Below are 21,849 nucleotides of genomic sequence, written 5' to 3'. Positions count from 1 at the left end.
CCTCTTCACAAGATATTTAACAGAATCATTAGTATCAAAATAGGTAATCAAATATTTTATGCTCATTAAAATTAATCCTTAGGTCAATACTAGATTTGATCGAATCGATTTCTTCTTCTGAATTTTAATCTTGTACAACCAGTCTACCTTTATTTCTTACTATATTATCATTTTCATTAAGTTTATTCCTAAACATTCATTTTGTGCCAATTATTGGATGATCTCTAGGTCTTTTAACTAAGTTCCAAATTTTATTTCTTTAAAATTGATTCAGTTCTTTTTGTATTGCATTAATCTAAGTATGATTTTTTTCTACTTGAATTATGTTTTCAGGCTCTATTTGTGAAATAAAAGCAAGATGATTGCAAATATCTCTAAGTAAAGACTGAGTCTTTATACCATAAGAAAGATCTCCATTATTAAATCTCTATATGGCTATATGCATACCTCCATTCTCTTAGTAAATCATTTGTACCTTGTTGAAGTGCATTTGATGGTTTTTTATGCTCCTCATGCTCTTCATCATGTTCTTGATCTTTTTGTTCTTCATCTTGAGAAGGTTTGTCACATATTCTCAATCTGTCCATCTCCTTCTCAATAGAATCTGCATCATCAAGAAACTTTCTTCCTTGATGGAAGATTGTTAGACTCATCCAATATTACATATATGGACTCTTCTAATACTAAGGTTTTCTTTTATTGAAATCTATATATGCTCCACTAGTAGAAAGTATCCTAAAAATATATCTTCTTTTGATTTTGCATTAAACTTTCTCATTTGTCTTTACCATTATTTAAAATAAAATATTGACATCCAAAAACTTTAAAATATCCTACATTAGGCTTTCCACCTTTTCAAAGCTCATAGGGTATTTTCTTCAAAATATACATGATTTAGCATATAGAATGCTATGTTAATTACCTCTATCCAAAAATATTTTAGGAGATTGTTTTCAATAACATGGTATGCATCATGTCCTCTAAAGTCTTATTTTTCTTTCTACCATTCCATTTTATTGAGGTGTCCTAGGTGCAGAAAACTTATACTCAATTTTTCAAAATCTTGATTTTTCAAATGTAGTTCCATGGCCACTTCTTATCTTTAAACATTTAAGCCCTTTTCATTTATAACTTTCTTAAACAGTTTTGAAAATGCATTTGAAAGCTTCATATTTGTGTACAAGAAATAATACCTAAGTAAATCAAGAAAAATTATCAATAATAACAAAACCATATTTTTGGCCATCTAGGCTTGTGGTTTTAGTTGGCACAAATAAATCATATGTAATAACTCAAGGGGCCTAGTAGTTGAAACCATGTTCTTTGATTTCAATGAAACTCTAGTCTATTTACCTAGTTAATATGCATCATATATTTTATTTTTTTCAAAGTTGATTTTAGATAAACCATTAACTAATTTTTTCTTAACTAATTTTGAAATTATGTCCATGCTTATATGACCTAGTCTACGATGGCAATTCCAAGACTTTGACATTCATAGAAACTAAACAATGCATATTTTTCATGTGGATCATTAAAATCTATCATGTATACATTTCTATGCCGATGTTCTATGAACTTCATGCCATTGTCTATGGAAATAGAGCTAATGCAATGAGAAGAGTCAAATGAAACTCTAAAACCTTTGTCATCAAGTTGACTTATGCTAAGTAAGTTATACTTTAAACCATCTATAGGTAAAACATGTTTAATAAAGATAGAAAGGTGATTTTATATTACTAAAACTAATTATTCTTCCTTTATTATTATTATCAAAGGTCACCACTCCTTTTTCTACCTCTAATGAATTGAACTTCATCTTCTGTTATGTGCCTCGAGCATCTATTATCCAAATCTTCTTCTTTCAATGCACAAAATGTTAGACTCACCTACAAAATGAACATTTGAAGTCTTCAATTTAGGTATTCAAACTTTCTTGGGTCTTTCAAAGTTAGTCAGCTTGATTTCTTTTGGAATCAAAATTTGCTTCATTAAAGTTGTACCTATTTTATATTGCAGCTTAAGACTTTATATCCAAATTCATTGCATTTGAAGCATGTTATTAAAGAAGAGTAATTAAAGCTAGATTTAACAAAGATATTCTTTAAAAATTTATATTTTATTAGTTGATTGTATCATAATCTAGCTTTATTATAAATAGCTCTTTAATTATTCAAAATCATTTGTAATTTTTTAGAGCTTAAAGCAAACTTATCTACTATTAGTTCTAACTAACCAATCTCATTCTTAACCCTAATGTTTCCATCAGTTAAAACCATTTTTTCATTCAAAAAAATTTCTTTTCTTCTAACTAGAACTTAATTATGTTTCTTAAGCTCCTTATTTTTCTTTCCCAGCATTTTTAGGTCTTTAATTAAATCATAGAATAAATCTTGTAGCTCCTTAAAAATGAATTCAATAAAAATTTTAAGGTTTACTTCATCCTCATGTGCCATGAGGCATAAGTTGGTAATTTCTTCCTTTTTTTCTTCTCCAAACTGGTGTCCTCACTATCACTTCAAGTAGAAAATATGACCTTCTTAGTTTTTTTGGTGCTTATTTGAGTAAGAGAAAATCAATCTTGAAATGTCCTAGTTTCTTACACTCATAGCATACGGACAGCTACTCCTTGTCCTTATCCTTGCTTGGTTCCCCCTTCACTGATTGCTTTTTCTTAATGCCTTGCCTTCTCTTCTTTATAAATCTTCTAAACTTCTTTATTATGAGGGCTATTTCTTCATTCTCATCTTCATCTTTTGAACCATCCCTTTCATCCTCTATGGTAGTTGACTTCAATGCGATGGTCTTCTTCTTATTCTTAGTCTCATCTTCCATGTTTTACTTCGTGATTGATTCATGAGTCATCAAAGATCTGAGTAGTTCTTTCAAGACTAACTTGTTGAGATCTTTAACTTCTTATATCACTATCATCTTGGCCTCCTATGATCTTGGTAAATACTTGAGAATTTTGCATATAAGTTTACTATTAGTGTAGGACTTACCAAGACTTTTTGAAGCATCTATAATAGTAGTGAACCTAGAGAATATTTTAGTGATAATTTTAGTTAGTTCTATTTTGAATAATTTATAGTTATATATAAGCATATTAATTTTAGATTTTTTTTAATTTAATTTGTACTCTTATGGATCATCTGAAACTATCCTATAACTCCTTTACAGAGATGTAAGTAGAAATATGATTAAATTTATTTCATCTAAAGAACAATAAAACACATTCATGGCCTTAATATTTAGCTGGATTATCTTCTTATCAAACTCGTTCCAATACTTTTTTACTTTGAGATAGGCCACATCATTAATATAAATAATGGATGTATGAGGGCCATTGATTATGACACTCCATATATCATAATCGAGTACTTAAATAAATATTTTCTTTCATACTTTCTAAAAATAGAGGATCCAATCAAAGTAGCCATAATCTTTGACTCTTAATTATTTGGTTAGAAGGGCCTAAGTAGTAGGCTCTGATACCAATTGTTGCCTCGAGGTAGCAATCCCAGAGGAGGTGAATTAGATTTTTTAAAAATTAAAGATAAATATATGCTCTAATTGACAATTAAAGAAGTGAATATGAAGTACAAATAAAAAGTTGAACTATTAAATAGGAATGAAGAGCAAGTAAAGAAACATAGATACAAACATATGAAATTTATAGTGGTTTGATATTAAACTCAATACCTATATCTACTCACTAAGATCCCTACTTAGAAATTCCAACTACAATCTTCCTTGATTACATTTTGATTGTTTTGAATTAGGCTCACACCAACCCAATCGATTCACCAAAGAATGTAAACCAAAACATATCCCGAATTAAGTCTTCCTAGACTTTGTTTAATATGCTCCAATTCTAAGCTTGGACTAGCCTTATCCCCAAATTTTTGTTCCAAAAAACTTAAAATAAATTAGAGAATACAAATATAATAAGAATTTAAAGCTCAAAAGAAAATTCTTAATAAAGCACAATGCAAGTCGCTGATATAGCTCTTTATGTGCTTCGATTTTCTCCTTTCTTGCTTTAGAGAGGGCTGAATGAGTGCTTGAGGGATCTCTTAGTTGATAGCTCAAACAATCAATGCTCTTATCCTCTTTTTTTCTAACATTGAATGTATGGATGGTTTGGACTTGAATGCTCTCTTAAATGAACTTTCTTTTCAATTTCTTATATCCTCCACTTAAAATCCTTACTTAAATATCCTCAAAAATAGCTAGAATAGTTAATTTGACTATTACAGTAGCCAAAATAGCCATTTTCCATATTTTCTATCTATTGGAGATTTCTAAAAAACTAGCCCTTAGGCCTTTTCTCCATGGGTCAACTCGTCATCTCCAGAGGTCAACTCATCTCTATCAAGAGTCAACTCCTGTAGCACTATGTCTTTGGGTAGCTCTCTATCTTTTGACTGTGGCCATTTTAGGATCATCTCGATTGAAGTTAGGATTGATTCCTTCCATCCTGGGGTTGATTTTTGAGGCACTAGGATCGACTCACTAACATGCAACTTTTCACTACCCTCTATTTTCAACCCAAGATCATTTTGGAGTCTACTCTATTAAATCTGTCGTCAACTCCTGACTTGTTGGGTCGACTGATTGAGCTTTAAGGTTGACGCATAAATAGACCATTTTTTTATTATTCTTTATCTTGTGATGGAGACATTTAAGAGTTGACTCTGCTGAGTCTGGGCCCAACTCTTGAGCATACTGGTCTCACTTTGGAGTGCCGAGGTTGACTCATGCTTCCTTAAGGTCGACTCGTGAACTTTCCAAAACTTGAAAGCTTCTATTTGGTCTTATGGTATTTCAAGTGTCGGCTCTTAATGTCCGACTCCTCTCTTCCTAACATAACGATTATTTTGAGAAACTTGAACTTTAGTTATTTTAAAGAGGATTTCTTCTTGAGTTTGTGTATAATCTTTGAGCAATCTAAGAAATCCGGCAATCATTCTCTCAAATGAATATTAATACATCATCAAAATCAATCTTTGGATTAATAAAAGCAAAACCTACTTTTTGATTACAATAATAAGCAAACTATGAGGACTCTTGAGGGTATGTGTTTAGTCCTACATCAACTATATAATATGTAGTCTTAGATATTTATACAGGACCAAAGAACCTAGATAACACCTTGGGGGAGGTCCTAGGTCATTACACAAACTAAAACATAGATTGTGTAAACCAAATAAAATATAGCTTATATTTGATCTATAAATAAGTTGACAGGGAGTAAATAGTTTTTTTTCTTTTTGAGAGAGCGGGAGATCCATTCATGTCGTATTATTCATTCCCAGATTCATGAATTTACTATTCAAGAATTGAACCTAGAACTTTTGGTTGGTAAGCAAAAGTGTACGAAATTAGCTTAGAGACTTAAGTGATTTACCCCTAACCCATTCTAGTTTGGAATAAACTATTCCACTCTACATAGTATCTTCTAGATTTGATGCAAAACTAGATGTACTTACATTTTAAAATACTCTCTTTATTTTTAAAAATTTCAATTTTAAGAGGAAAAGATTGGTCACTTTTTGTTGTTATTGGTATGTTAAACTGAAACATGCAAAGGAAATCCTTTGATCCTTTTAACCCTCCAATAAATGCAATCATAAAGTATAACTCGTAAGATTCAAAGAAGGCTTGACAAGGTATACCCAAACATAACAAACAATAGTATATAAAAATTTTAATTCCCATATACGTATCATTATTTGCAACTATTTCTAAGCTCTCTAACAAAAACTCCATTTTAGTGGATACCTCACTCTGTTATTTTTTACTAGTTTCAAATATTGAAACTTCTTTTCTTTTTCTTTCTCGATCCCACTTCTTTAGGATGATGAGCTTGTTTCCTTTAAGTAGGTTTTTGCATTCTGTCTAAGAAAAAGGAAACTTTTTCTATAACGATATATATCATATATAATGACAACTTCTACAAAATGCCCATTAGATACTCTCTTATGCGATCTCATGACTTTCCAAATGAGAGAGGAGGATAATCAGTAATTTGGAAGTATCATTCAAAATTTAATTTCTAGTGCATATTCTAAATATAAAAGTGTTCTTAATGAAGAAGAAAACCAAGATACATTTAATTATCCAATTGATATAGATCAATTAGAACTATCAAATGGATTCCCACTAATTAAGTTGAGATGATACATTTTTCTTGCAGCATCATTGACCAATGATGGTGATGATAAGTCCAAGCACATTATAGATGTTGAAAGCTCAGGTAATATTTCCATATATGCATGCATGTGTATGTATGCATGTACATACATATATGCTTGCCATTTGATTATCTGTTAAATTGTAAAGTTTGGGGTGTCACATGTTTTGCCCTTACTTTTGGGACTATTTAAAGAGTAATGGCTAAGAATAGTCCTAGGTTTACTGATTTCAAGAGCAATGTGACTAATTTTTTCAAAATCCAAGAAGGAAAAAAATGAATAAATTGCAGAACATGTATGATGAAGTCTTTTTGTTTCTTGAAATTGTTTGTAAAATTTTTAGAGCTTTTGGTAGCAAAGATTTATTGATTTTAAAAAAGAGTAAAAATAAAAGTCAACAATTGCAGAAGTTTTGCTATCTTCAATCTCCATGTGGTATTTTACTAATTCGCAGAGGGCGACAAAAGTACAAAAGATCTAGGATGCCAAATATATCCTTGGTTAAATTGGAGGCATTTTTATCATCTTTAATTTGCTAGGGGAAGGAGTTAGAAGAGGAGACCAAGCAGATCAAGAGAAGACTGTGGTACAAAACCAAGGCATTCCTCCTATCTCGCCAAATCAGCAAACATATCTTGAATATCTCAAATCATTCTTCAAGAACATCTTCGGTCAAGTTCTTAGAGCAATTGTCTTCCTATTTTCTTTCACAGGTAAGATATATTTCTATGGCTTATATATTTAAGCCTCACATAAAGTTATATAGCATGCTTTTCTGTCTATAGTCTTACCTTGCCCAAGACTCATGATAAGAAATCATAACTTCTGCAACATTATTTTGGTAATATTTTAAAAAAAACCAAAATATAATAGTTTGCCCTATAGTAATGATAAATTGCCAAGCAGTAGCTTGTAAGCCATGAATCCATGACATTATATATTTTAGAGGTATTTTTTAAAATTACCAAGAGATAACATTCTCCCCCATATTAATTTGTGATAAATAATCTAGTATTAGTTTGTAGCTCATCTTTATTTGTCTTAATAAGTCAAAAATACTCTTCAAAGACATGACTAATTGACACAAAATAAAAATACCAGTTAAGAGTATACATTAATACCAAGTTTAACTCAAACCTCAAATAAGGATGCACAAGATCGATTTGGCCAAGGAGCTTGATAACTAATCTAACCAGATTTTATATAAAAAATATTATAAATTATCTAAATAAAAATATATAATATAAAAATATTTAAAAAGTTATATATTAAATACCATTGCAACTCTTCAAGTTTGGTATAAATAAAATTATCTATATTTTAAAGGACTTGTAAGGAAGAATTGTATATAAATATAGGAATATGTTGAAGTTATTAATATTTTTAATATTTCAACAAGTAAGATAACCAATCTCAGAAAGTGTAAGAACTGAGATGTAACTGAAATGATAAACTTGGTGATTAGGAAAAAAGGGGGAGAAAAAAAAAACAAAGGATAATCTTACATGCAAACATCTATTCCAAATAGGAGAGGAGGAAAATCAGTATTTCAAAAGAATCATTCTAAATATATTCTGTTTCTTATGCATATTCTAATTAGAAAAAAGTTCTTAATGATGAAGAAAACCAAGATATATTGCCTTTGATATCCATCATGAATGTCCACCCTCGCCCGCAATTTTTTTCTCCTTTCAAACTTCTTTGCTCATATCAAATCACAGTCATGACAACGTTCTCTTATTTATATTGTACAAGCCAAACACTGGTTCGCATGAGAAGAAAGCATCCATTCTAATGTTTTTGGTAAAATAATAATCATAAAAGGTTGGACCTAAAGCAAGTATAACGTGTAAGCTATAGTCTAGCATACATTTCGTATAGTCCATGAAAGGAAAATTGGTTATTTTGTATTTTTTGGCAAGTAAAGTGGTTATTCATGAATGTAAACAAAACCTTCATTCTTACCAAAAAAAAAAAAAAAACAACCTTCACCAGAAATTTTCATGATGATTATTAGGGAGGAGTGTTTGAAACATACCCAAGTTTCGGGCTGCTACCCTGACCTACAAACTGAATGGGTCAAGCTACCTAAAAAACTGGGTCAAGTTTCTAAGGGAATTGTCCGTTGGTGAAGTCCTTATTTCTAGTAGTGAAAATTGCCATCAATACACAAATATATAATTTATTTACCAAATTTTTTGAGCATTTGACAGTTTTTTTTTTTTTTTTTTGAGAAAAAATACGTTGAGAATGAATGCCAGCACCAAGTTTAGCCTGGAGCCCTTAGAAGTGGAGAGGGATGCCAACCAAACGAGTTACACGTTGGCTCGAGCATATGTCAGAAATACAGTATGATGCATCTAGTCTTATGTTTGGTACTGCTTTAAAATTCTGTTGTTGTGAGTAGGCAAGGTCAAAGAAATCAGAAAGAAGAAGAGAAAGAACACGTATGCACGTCGGGTCATGAAAGCACTTGTTTCGGGAACCAAGGAGTGGCAATTTGAAAGCGACGGCGAGAAACCGGCCAAGGAAGGTATTACCATGCTTCAATTTACATGCTAATTAACCCTTCTACAAATTGACCAGTCCATTTTAGAAGCAGTTTGAATTTTAAAAACTAATCAAACCTGGCATAAAATTGGCCAAGATGATCATGTTGATTGCATTTGTAGTGAACTGGGCTATACAAGCACAAGATTTAGTTTCTTTTCTTTTCTCTTTTCTTTTTTTTTTTTTTTTTTTTTTTGGTAGAAAGCAAAAGATTTAGTTAGCAACATATTGAAAGCTTATTTAATGCATGTGGCCGTATACTTATCAGCCAATGTGTTTGGCTGCAAATCAAGCAGCCTAATGGCTTTCCAACAGGTAATTTTGGATGTACATACATGCATACATACATATACATACATACATATGTGTGTCTGTGTGTGTGTGAGAGAGAGATTTGCCATTCAAAATGGTTATAATTTTAATCTAGATATTTAGAATATTTACAAATCAATTTTTAGTTATTTTGGATGTTCCAAAACTATAGATGAAATAGAAACATGAAATTTTAACAGTCAATTTTGTTTTCATTTGATGCATTGGTAAAAAACATAAAAAGTAAGTGAATCTTGGTATCTTGCCAATTACGTGTTTTAGGTCATCATAAATTATGTCGATTTTCATTTCTAGAGATCCTTCACTATTTTTTGTTACAAAGCAGTTGAAGCCAAATGCTCTCAAAATATCCCAATATGTCACTATATATACTTATATCACAATACTTTGGCGTTTCTAGCGAAAACTTTTGTTGGATGCATACTTTGCGTAATATTTGTACTGCATATTTATGTGGGTAATCTGTTTTGCTCTTTATATTTTGTCTTTTTAAAATAAGTTATGTTTTATCTTTTTCAAATAATTTAATTACTTTTGTGCATAATATAACATGCAACTAGACAAAAGCGATGGCAAGAAACCGGCTGAGAAAGCAAATGATGTTTCAAAAATGAAAAAGCAAATTGAAGGTACCACCATGCTTCAATTTACATGCTAATTAACCCTTCTATAAATTCATCAGTCCATTTTAGAAGCAGTTTGAATTTAAAAAACTAATCAAATCTGGCATAAAATTGGCCAAGGTGATCATGTTGATTGCATTTGTAGTGAACTGGGCTATGCAAGCACAAGATTTAGTTTCTTTTTTTTTTTCTTTTTTATTTTTTTTTGTGTGTGTGTAGAAAGCAGAAGATTTCCTTAGGAAAATATTGAAAGCTTATTTAATGCATGTGGCCATATACTTATCAGCCAATGTGTTTGGCTACAAATCAAGCAGCCTAATAGCTTTCCAACAGGTAATTTTGTATATACATACATACATATATATATACATATGTGTGTGTGCATGCGCGTGCGCATGCAATGGGCACTTGCATGCGTGTGTGTAAGTGTAGCACCATTTAGTATGATCCAAGATATACAAAGTACTTAGGAACTGAAAATTCTTAGTTGTGAAGGTCTCCATCCATTCATCAAATTGGCAAAATATAGCAATATATCTAGTAAACAAAAACATAGCATAAAGTGTGTGTGTGTGTGTGTAATTTGCCATTCAAAATGGTTAATTTTAATCTAGATATGTGGAATATTTACAAACAATTTTCAGTTATTTTGGTTGTTTCTAAACTATTGATGAAATAGAAACATGAAATCTTAATAGTCAATTTTGTTTTCATTTGATATATTAGTAAAACACATAAAAAATATGTGACTCTTGGTATCTAGCCAGTTACATGTTTTAGATCATGATAAATTATGTCGATTTTCATTTCCAGAAATTCTTCATCATTTTTTGTTACAAAGCAATTGAAGTCAAGTGCTCCCAAACTATCCTAGTATGTTACTACATACATTTATATCATAATACTTTGTCCTTTCTAGCGAAAACTTTTGTTGGATGTATGCTTTGTGCAATATTTGTGCTGCATATCTATGTAGGTAATCTGTTTTGCTCTTTATATTTTGTTTTTTTAAAATAATTTATGTTTTATTTTTTTTTCAAATAATTTAATTACTTTTGTGCGTAATGACATGCAACTAGACAAAAGCGATAGCATCGTGCTTCAATTTACATGCGGTTGTAAGAAACCGACTAAGGAAACCAATGATACTTCAAAAGCGAAAAAGCAAATTGAAGGTACTACGGTGCTTCAACTTACATTCGATTGCAAAGCAAATGATGCTTCAAAAGCAAAAAAGCAAATTGAAGGTACTCCCATGCTTCAATTTATATGCTAATCTACCCTTCTATAAATTCACCAGCCCATTTTAGAAGCAGTTTGAATTTTAAAAACTAATCAAATTTGGCATAAAAGTGGCCAAGATGATCATATTGATTGCATATTTGTAGTGAACAGGGCTATACAAGCATAAGATTTAGCATTTTTTTTTTTTTTTGCATGTGTGTGTGTAGAAAGCACAAGATTTAGTTAGTGACATATTGAAAGCTTATTTAATGCATGTGGCCATACAGTTATCAGCCAAAATGTTTTTGGCTGCAAATCAAGCAGCCTAATGACTTTCTAACATGTAATTTTGGATATACATACATGCATACATACGTACATACATGCATATATGTGTGTGTGCATGTGCGTGTGCACACACTTGCGTGTATGTGTGCATGCAAGTGCAGCACCATTTAGTATGATCCAAGATATACAAAGTACTTAGGAACTAAAAATTCTTAATTGTGAAGGTCTCCTTCCATTCATCAAACTGGCAAAATATAGCAATATATCTAGAAAACAAAAACATAGCATAAATTATATTTATATATTGTGAAGGTCTCCTTCCATTCATCAAACTGGCAAAATATAGCAATATATCTAGTAAACAAAAACGTAGCATAAATTTTATATTTATATATATATATATATATATATATATATATATATAATTTGCCATTCAAAATGGTTAATTTTAATCTAGATATGTAGAATATTTACAAATCAATTTTCAGTTATTTTGGTTGTTTCTAAACTATTGATGAAATAGAAATATGAAATCTTAATAGTCAATTTTGTTTTCATTTGATATAGTAGTAAAACACATAAAAAATATGTGAATCTCGGTATCTAGCCAGTTACATGTTTTAGGTCATGATAAATTATGTCGATTTTCATTTCCAGAGATCCTTCATCATTTTTTGTTACAAAGCAGTGGAAGCCAAGTGCTCCCAAACTATCCCAGTATGTCACTACATACATTTATATCATAACACTTTGGTATTTCTAGCGAAAACTTTTGTTGGATGTATGCTTTGTGTAATATTTGAACTGCATATTTATGTAGGTAATCTGTTTTGCTCTTTATATTTTGTCTTTTTAAAATAATTTATATTTTATCTTTTCTAAATAATTTTATTACTTTTGTGCGTAAGATGACATGCAACTGGACAAAAGCGATGGCATCGTGCTTCAATTTAGATGCGGTTGTAAGAAACTGACCAAGAAAACAAATGATACTTCAAAAGCAAAAAGGCAAATTGAAGGTCCTACGGTGCTTCAACTTACATGCGATTGCAAAGCAAATGATGCTTCAAAAGCAAAAAAGCAAATTGAAGGTACTCCCATGCTTTAAGTTATATGCTAATTTACCCTTCTATAAGCTCACCAGCCTATTTTAGAAGCAGTTTGAATTTTAAAAACTAATCAAATTTGGCATAAAAGTGGCCAAGATGATCATATTGATTGCATATTTGTAGTGAACAGGGCTATACAAGCACAAGATTTAGCTTTTTTTTTTTCGCGCGTGCGTGAAAAGCACAAGATTTAGTTAGTGACATATTGAATGCATGTGGCCATATAGTTATCAGCCAAAATATTTTTCGCTGCAAATCAAGCAGCCTAATGGCTTTCTAACATGTAATTTTGGATATACATACATATATGTGTGTGTGCATGTGCATGTGCATGCGCATGCACGTGTGTGCATGTGCATGCGCACGCACTTGTGTGCATGTGTGAGTGCAAATGTAGCACCATTTAGTATGATCCAAGATATACAAAGTAGTTAGGAACCGAAAATTTTTAATTGTGAAGGTCCCTATCTATTCATCAAACTGGCAGAATATAGCATGATATCTAGTAAGCAAAAACATAGCATAAACTATATATACATAATTTGCCATTAAAAATGGTTAATTTTAATCTAGATATTTAGAATATTTACAAATCAATTTTCAGTTATTTTGGATGTTCCTAAACTATAAATGAAATATAGAAACATGTAATCTTAACAGTCAATTTTGTTTTCATTTGATGTATTGGTAAAAAAACATAAAAAATATGTGAATCTTGGTATCTAGCCGATTACTTTTAGGTCATGATAAATTATGCCGATTTTCATTTCCAGAGATCCTTCGTTACTTTTGGTTACAAAGCAGTTGAAGCCAAATGCTCTCAAAACTATCCCAGCATATCACTATATATATTTATATTATAATACTTTGGCTTTTCTAGCAAAAACTTTTGTTGGATGCATGCTTTGTGTAATACTTTGTACTGCATATTTATGTAGGTAATCTGTATAATACTTGTACTTTTGTTTGATCTTTATGGTTTGTCTTTATAAAATAATTTAATTACTTTTGTGCATAATATGACATGCAACTAGGTGAATATCAGTCCGGGAATTAAATTAGCCACCGGGTATTCACTTCAAAAAATGAAGGGATGCTTGCTGTGGTGGCAGCTCCTTCGTGGCCAAACTTTGTTTGAAAGACTACAGAATAGAACCGGGGAATTTCTCAAGCTTGGAGCTTTGTGGTAATTATTTGTTTCCAGAGTCATGAATCTCCACAGTTGAATATTGTTAAGGATAACTAGGAGCTAATTGCTGCCTCTTATATAGATATACATATCTGTATTTGATTCATTCTCTTTTTCATCATTTTTTGATTTTAAGTAGAGCTTTTGTCATTTCTTTATTTTTTAACAAAAAGAAGAAGGAGAAGAAAAGGTGTGTAATAAAGATGCAGGAGTAGGAGGAGAGGCATAACTTTTTGAATCTGAAATCAGTTCATTTTAGTTACACACTGGTAGAAGAATGGGGTCAATATATATAAATCACCGGTAGCCCTCTTGACGCTGCTATCACAGGCTAATTCTTTCCTTTATATTTTCCTTTAATAAATGTTGGGCAGCTACACCAGTTCTAATAGCAGCAAAGAGAGGTGTGATAGAGATGGTGAAGGACATTCTAAAGACCAATCCATCGGCAATTGATGAAACGAATTCAGATGGGAAGAACATTGTTCTCTTAGCAGCGGAGTACGGACAGACTGACATTTATAAATATATGTTCAAAAGGGAAGGAATGTTGTCTTCGTTTGGAATGGTGGATAAAGAAGGGAACAGCGCTCTGCATTTGGCTGCCAAATCCGTCCAAAAGCGGCATTGGAGTATCCCAGGAGCAGCTTTTCAAATGCAAGCGGAAGTCAAGTGGTACAAGGTTTGGCTCTTCCCCTACTCATCGGACATTCCAACCCTTTCGCTTCACTTAAACATGAGAGAGATAGGGGGGAGGCCCACTATACATGCTCTTGCATGGATATTTATGAAAGTGGTTAGTCGTCAAAATTTTTGATGGAAGTGAAAACCCATTTTCCTTATGGATTTTTACTTCACATGAAATATGGGAAGTGACTTCCTATAAAAAGTATTTTTTTCACTTTCGCTTCTTTAAAAACTCCAACCAAACAAGAGGTACTTTCTCTACTTTCCAGGAAGTATCTATTCCCCCCTCTACTTTTCGTCAACCAAACGAGTTCTATAATGCAAGCAACACCATCAAGAGCAACTGCAAAACCCTCTATTCCACTACTGTTGACCCCATCACCTCTACCCCTGCCGGCCCCAACGCTACCTCACTACTTGACCCTGACAAAAAATAGATGGTGTTAGGTGCTACATGCTGCCATTTGCGCTGCACTATCCATGGTTCAGACTGGGGTAGTTATATCATCACTAATTCATCTTCCAAAAGACTCTAAGGTTTGATACTGAATAATTAACTGATGGTAAATAACTGAAACCATTGCTAACTACTATCTAATTACATAACTATGATTTAGAATTATTTGCTATATTGCTAACGTTGTAAGAGTTAATAGGATAAGTCAAAAAGTCAAGAAAGAAGAGAGAGCTTATTTTACCCTTCCACATGAAACAAAGTTAATAGAGATTGAGATTGACCAATTAAGGCATATCATTTTTTATTCTTGTTTAGCTGCTTCAATTGCCAACAATCCCTAACCATTATATAATCAGCTTCCAAACAGGCCTTAAGCAAGCTAAACTGAGCCAAGCTAGCACAAAGTTACATGAGCCACATTCTTAGCCTAAGATAACATGACTTGGCTTGCTTCAATATCAAGTCAGGAAAAGTCTTCGAGCCAACCCCTGCTTGTGTTCAACTAGATTATAGCTTTCATTCAATGCATCTCACTCCCGTTTATCTATACTATATTACAAATTACACGTATATAGTACACTATAAAATAAGAGATAAATACATCAAATAGTTTTCATTTGTCAAATTTTTCTTTTTTAAAATAATATCTGAAATAATGTTATAAATCCCATTTTAGTTAATATCAGACTGATAAACACAATATTGTTTTATTTTTGTATCTTTCTATTTGCAACAATATGGACTCTCTCTCAGACTTTATAAATCACCAACTAATATCAATTTCAAATCTTTCAAAAGCACTCTCTCTGATCGTCGAGCCAATGTCTTTCAATTTTCTTCATATTTTTTTTCTTTTTTATCAGTTCTTTGGTCATATAGTTGATCCCATTAGTTTCAAATGCTAGTTTCTCAATCTACCATGTCCCTCAACTTTTTCTCTAATTTTATCTTTTGTTTTAAATATGTATTTATTTTTTTCTATCTTTTTCTATATGTAGTTACATTAGTTATCTATAATAATATATTTGTTTCATTTATTTTTAAAAACCCATTGTGCATTCCGTTGCTGCCATCTTTTTAGTATAAATCTCATATCATTATGTGCTCACTTTATGAGAATTCATTGTTTTAACAAAGTCATTCAGATTTTAATTAAGAAAGAGAACACAACTAAGGTGCAACCAAATTGTATTTACAATCAAGCAAGACAAATAGCGAAAACTTTTTTTCGATGAGGTAGGATATGTACCACAGACAATTCCACTCTTCAAGCAACCCAAATTATAGAGTGCTTTTACCAACTTAGTTTAGTGGAACTCAAGTTTTCCTCAAATTTTAGAAACTTACCTTAGTAGCATAATTTTGAATAAGATGAGATGAACTCTATAATCCTATCGAACATTTATTGGTTCCAAAGCAAATTTTAGAATATTTCACCTGCTGAAATTTTACATATTCATCAAATTCTGCTTCCTCTTAAATCTGGTTGAGCTTATAATATCTCTGTCTTGTCCTCCCAAACTTCCCAGTATGTCGAGAAATCCGTGAGACCCCGCTTCTTCGCGCTTTACAACTCAGAGGGCAAGCTTGCCCAGAAGATCTTCACCAACAGTCACAAGGAACTGATGAAGGACGCTCGGGATTGGCTTATCGGCACCTCAGAGTCATGCTCTGTGGTCGCCGCCCTCGTCGCCGCGGTAGCCTACACCTCCGCCACCAGCGTGCCGGGAGGCAATGACAGCACAGGTATTCCCATGTTCGAGGGCCAGCGCGCCTTCCAGGTCTTCGCCATGTCGTCCCTCATCGCCCTTTGCTCCTCAGTGACGGCTCTCGTCTTTTTCCTCTCTATCGTCACCTCGCGCTTCCACGCGTTCGATTTCGAGACCGCACTCCCAACGAAGCTGATAGGAGGTATGACCACCCTCTTCGTGTCGATCGCCGCCAACCTCATCTCCTTCTGTGCCGGCTATTTCTACGTCATCCACAACGAGCTCGAGTCTGGGTTGTACATCTTATATGCGGCCCTGAGCTTCCCCGTGATGGCATTCTTCCTTACGTCGCAGGTGCGTCTCTATGTTGATCTCATAAAGGCCTCGTTTACCAGGGAGCCGGAACGATCTGAAAAGCGGCATTACTTCTAAGCTGCTTGCTTGTTGTCTCCCGTTTGTTTGTTTCTTTAGGTGGTTTGTTTCTTTGAGTGGACTTATTGTGGTTGATTTGCATCGACATTTGAAAAAACCTTTTAAAACCTCTAGGTTAAATTCTGGGATTGATTTCATCTGGCAGGTCTGAGTGTGTGTTAATTCATGTACTGTTGGTTGTGTTGTAATCCATGACATGCTTTGAAATTTCATTCTGAGGTTAGTTGTTGATTTTTTTTTTTTTTTTTTTGACACATTTTTTTAAGAAAAAGGCTCCGAAAGGATTTTTTTCTTTTTTTTTTTTGGATATAATTTAGACTTGGATTAGAGGTGGAGCAAAAATTCTCCTATATGCAAATGATACATTGCACAGGCTGGAAAGGACTACAATGCATGCAGTATCGAAATTCAAATTCTCTACTGCTTCGAGTTGGCTTCAGGCTCGTCAATCAACTACAACAAGAGCCCTCTTTCTCCTATTGGCCGGGAATGCCCCATTGCTGAGGATGGCACAAAATGGATGAAGTGTGTCTTCACCCCTCCGTCACTCCACACCTCTGCTCTAGACCCTCCAAGGGTGATTGGATTGCACTGCTCCACAAGATATAGACTACATAGGTCGTATGGGAAGGTAAATATTTATCCTTTGAAAGGAGACCAACTCTCATCAAATTTGTTCTTTCTACGCTTCCCATTTAGTTCATGTTCAAGTTTAAGATTCCGGCGTGGCTTGTCGAAAGAATCGACAATCCTTTCTTTAAGAAGGGTGATACATACAAATGCTAGAGCTGCATCTTGCAAAGTTCATTAGAGCATTGTCTGTCTCGGAAAAGAAGAGGGGGGTTTGGGTATTAACGACATCAGAAAGCTTAACACTTCCTTATGGGCAAAATGGAGTTGGAAACATCTTAAAAGATCCAAGTATATGGAAATCGCATGTGCATTTTGCTTATGACAGAAAAGTCAAGCTCTCGGCGAATTGGAAACCTGGTAGAGGTTGCTTGAACCTATAGAAAGATGTTTTCTCCCTTTCGGTCTTTTGGAATAGAGCTCAATTCCATAATTGCCAATGGCAAAAATACTCCTCTTGGAAAGATAGCAAGATTTATGATGTACCACTTGGAACCTTTTTTTTCGAAGCTCCATGAAACTAACAGGAAGAAGTACAGAATGGTGGCTGATTTCTATAATTCTAATTCCTTGGCTTGGAGATTCGAAACGTTTCCGCTCTCTTCAGGTCGAATATGATCGGTTGCTTTCACTTCTAGCACATAGGACCCCTAATCAAGAGAGTGACAAGCTGATTTGGAAATTGGATAATATGAACTCCTTCACCACTGCCTCCTACTATAAATTCATAAATGCTAGAGGTATTAATTGAAGGAAAGATCGTACGTCCCATCGTCTAAATCAAGATACAGCAGAATTTAAAAACTTTTAATTCGATATGCTATCCGATCGAGATCGCATCTCGATCTGTGCTAGATCATTCATGTATCTAAGATTAAGAGAAATTTAAAATTATTTTAAATTGATTAATTTTATCATGATGATCACATCATTATCTTTATGCGGGTAGTGATACACTGCTGTCCGATGATCGTAGAGTTAAGGTTCCGCATCGAGTCGCATACGTGTTCGGTCTCTACGGATATCCACTCTGGCTCGGACTAAGATGCTATCTCCAACTTCAATCCACCTACACCAAGATGGATCAGCAAGCTCCTGAATCAGCCTTCGATCAGATCTCCGATAGGATCTCGATCCACCTTTAATCACATTCTTCTTCTTCCTTCGCACAAATCTATCAGCACTCGACTCTTCGAGCACACCTGATGGACTAGCCCAACTCCTTTGGGCATGGGAGAGAAAGAGAGATTAGAGAAGAGAGGGAGATGGTGTGGAGAGGAGAGGAGAGGCTCTGAATTTTCTGATGAATAAAATTTTTTGGCAGGGGGCCTATTTATAGATTTAGAAACCCAAGAGTCTCAAGGCTTTAAATCATCAAATGACTTAAAACAGAAGAACTCCGAGCATCTGGCGCCCTTTTCCTCTCCTCTTCATGCCATTTCTTCACAGAAAATCCATGAGAAAGTACTTAGCCATGCACGATTTTTGTCGAACAAAAATCAGATGGGCATGGCCCTTATCTTATCTCCCTTCATTTGAAATTCGAACTCTTCAAATTCAAATAGGATGCTAGCCCTTATCCTCATCCACATGGAGATAAGTCCCCTTCAAATTTAAATGGAGCTTTATCCCCATCTTACTTTGAACTCAAATTCAAATGGGATGAAGCCCTTATCCTCTCATCCTTATCTACCGGATGGTGCAGGCACCTGGATCTTATCCATATAGGACGTCCCACCCTTTCTCCCTGATATCTCATGAAGAAAAATGTGGGGCATCAATAGTCTTTTAATTCTTACAAGAATGGCTTAAGGGACTCCATCTCTTGGTGTCCAAAAAAGCTTGTTTTGATTTGGTCAAGCCCTATCCAATAAGAAACCCAAATCAAGAAAAAAATGGATTTAATCATGTGCTAGCATGATTTTCTTAAATTCAAAATTAAGATTTAATTAATCCTAACCCAATCAGACTATACTAGCCTAATTGTGCAATCCTAGACCAATATCCTTGTTTATATGATCCTATAGATTTAATTCTGTTTGGTAGTGGGATATATTATAATCTCTATCATTAATATCATCGAAATCTTTTTTGATGGATTGAAACTTCTTCCAATTTATCCAATTTAAAATTATCGATCATCGAGATAATTCTAATTGATCATACGATCCACTAGTAACATCTAGCAGTATATAGTGACAATCCATCAGAATCGAATGGTTGAATCTTTAGGTGCGGTTGCCGTATGATTCAATTCTTCTATCATAAATCTCGATAAGATAGAGATTAAGGATAACTCATCAAATCTAATTTTTGTCATATGTCAGATTCAATTAATACGAGTCCACTTATAAAACCTTATGGAAACACCTTTCCATCATTCACACTGCCATGACCATAGGCTTTAGGACTCAGTGTCATGATCTACATAGGACTATTCATCTATCGAGATTGATAGATCCTATCTTGATACATATCCTGTTCCTACAATGAGTTTACTGCAGCCAACATACATCTCAAGACTTCGTATGGCTAGAAGATCGAGTTATAATATTATCAAACTACAGCAACCTCACTGTGAATAGCCAAAGCACCGCAGATCAGAGAACTATTCATACTACAGCAGCTTCGAATTAGTCATGCACTAACAAGAAGATAGACATTCTAGTGATAACTCATATTTGGTCATGCTCAGTACCCTTATTCTTAACAAGCACTTACACTCTCGCTCCAGTATCTCCATATTATAAATTCAAGACCCATCTACCTTAAGGAAGTAATTGTACATCAATCTTTTTAGATCAAGCACCATCCCCATGATGATCCTACGATCGAGAGTAATTTATGAATTAATTATTAATGACACATGTCTCAAATTCTCAACTCTTGAGAATATGTGTTATTATACCCATTAACTTAATGGACGATTCATAGACACTTAAAATACAAATATGAATGAAAATGAATCCAATTGTATTAATTTATATTATAAAATATATCTTTAAAAAATTTTACAAGTGTCGGTCAATCTGACTTCTAGGATATGCATCTAACAATCTTTCACTTGACCTAAAGTCAGTTGACTATAAATCTAAGTCCCATCTTTTTAAGGTGGGCTTCCATTTTTTGCTGGCTCAATTGCTTCATTAGTGAGTCAGTCATGTTGTCCGTATTATCCACGTTATCTAGATTTGATAGTCAAAAACTGATGTGGCTATTTTTAAAACTTAATTTCTCCATAGGACATACGCTGTATACTTGATTATAAAATAATCATCAGTGTGAATCATAATGGTAAATATATTATCAATCAATACATGACTTTTCATATATCATAACACTAATGATATCTTATATGTAAATTCTTTATATAAAATTTTATTTTATAAATAGATAAAATTTTATACTTGTTCCTTAGTCATCATTATATCACATGATAAATAGCTAATCAGTATAAAATAAACTAAAACTTTATTATAAAATCTAATATGATAACTTTATACATAATATCTAATACATATTATAAAATAAGCTATATCGCATATGATCCATTTGATCCTCAACATCTCAAAAATTAATCTTTTAGTCAGTGGATCTACAATTATCAGTTTTTTTTTAATATGTTCTATATACAAATACTATATTCTTCTTTATTCTTTCACGAAGAGCAAAATATTTGATACCGATATACTTGCAAGTATCTGTACTCTTCATATTGTTGGAAAATCTTACTGTAGAATTATAACGATATCTTTTTATCGATCTACTAATAGAATAACAACTCTAAGCCCTGTGATAAAATTTCATAACGACATAACTTATGAAGAAGTCTTATATAGACTATATACTTTGTTTCCATATTAGATGTAGCGAAAAAGCCCTTATTTTACACTCATCGATGACAAAGAAACTCCTATAAGTAGATAGATATTTTAGTAACAGATTTTTTATTATTGGTACATCCAATAAAATGTGAATCCTAATAGTCTATTACTTTATGATGATCAAACCGACTATATGTGAGCATATAAATTTTTATATCCTACATATAATACATAACTTTCTTTGTAACTTTTTTACATTCCATTCTTAGATCTTGTGGATAATGTCCAAGCATCGATGTAGCATAAGGAATATCTTAACCCATATAAATATACACATAGACTCCTAGCATCAGATGCATAGGTTATAAACCTTATTTTCTCTCTCTTTATCTTGATTCTTAGATATTGAGCTTTATTAAATTTATCACCCTTTATAATATGAGCACATCCAAATGAATATTTTTTCATCCCAAATTTAGTGCTATAGAGATGTAAGTCCTTTAAGATAGTCCAAGTAGCCCTTAGGATTTATCTTTGTGAATCTCAATATCGAATATAAGTGGCTTCATCAATATCTTTCATCTCAAAATTTTGAGA

The 21,849-nt window shown here is 32.9% G+C and overlaps 1 protein-coding gene across 1 annotated transcript in view; it reads left to right on the top strand.

Annotated features, from left to right (window-relative positions):
* LOC114913795 (uncharacterized) overlaps positions 1-16,798 on the top strand; it is a 61,800-nt gene extending 45,002 nt beyond the window's left edge. Inside the window, exons 4-10 of the mRNA XM_073251158.1 lie at positions 6,200-6,259; positions 6,737-6,910; positions 8,605-8,730; positions 10,768-10,950; positions 12,124-12,306; positions 13,888-14,309; positions 16,187-16,798. Of these exons, the coding sequence (XP_073107259.1) occupies positions 6,200-6,259; positions 6,737-6,910; positions 8,605-8,730; positions 10,768-10,950; positions 12,124-12,306; positions 13,888-14,309; positions 16,187-16,798 (1,760 nt within the window). The remainder of the gene's footprint in view (positions 1-6,199; positions 6,260-6,736; positions 6,911-8,604; positions 8,731-10,767; positions 10,951-12,123; positions 12,307-13,887; positions 14,310-16,186) is intronic.
* Positions 16,799-21,849: the final 5,051 nt, after the last annotated feature.

Source organism: Elaeis guineensis, chromosome 2, assembly GCF_000442705.2.
Source record: "Elaeis guineensis isolate ETL-2024a chromosome 2, EG11, whole genome shotgun sequence".
Lineage (NCBI taxonomy): Eukaryota > Viridiplantae > Streptophyta > Magnoliopsida > Arecales > Arecaceae > Elaeis > Elaeis guineensis.
Note: the sequence above shows the minus strand (reverse complement) of the source record. Positions and strands in the feature narration are given on the sequence as shown.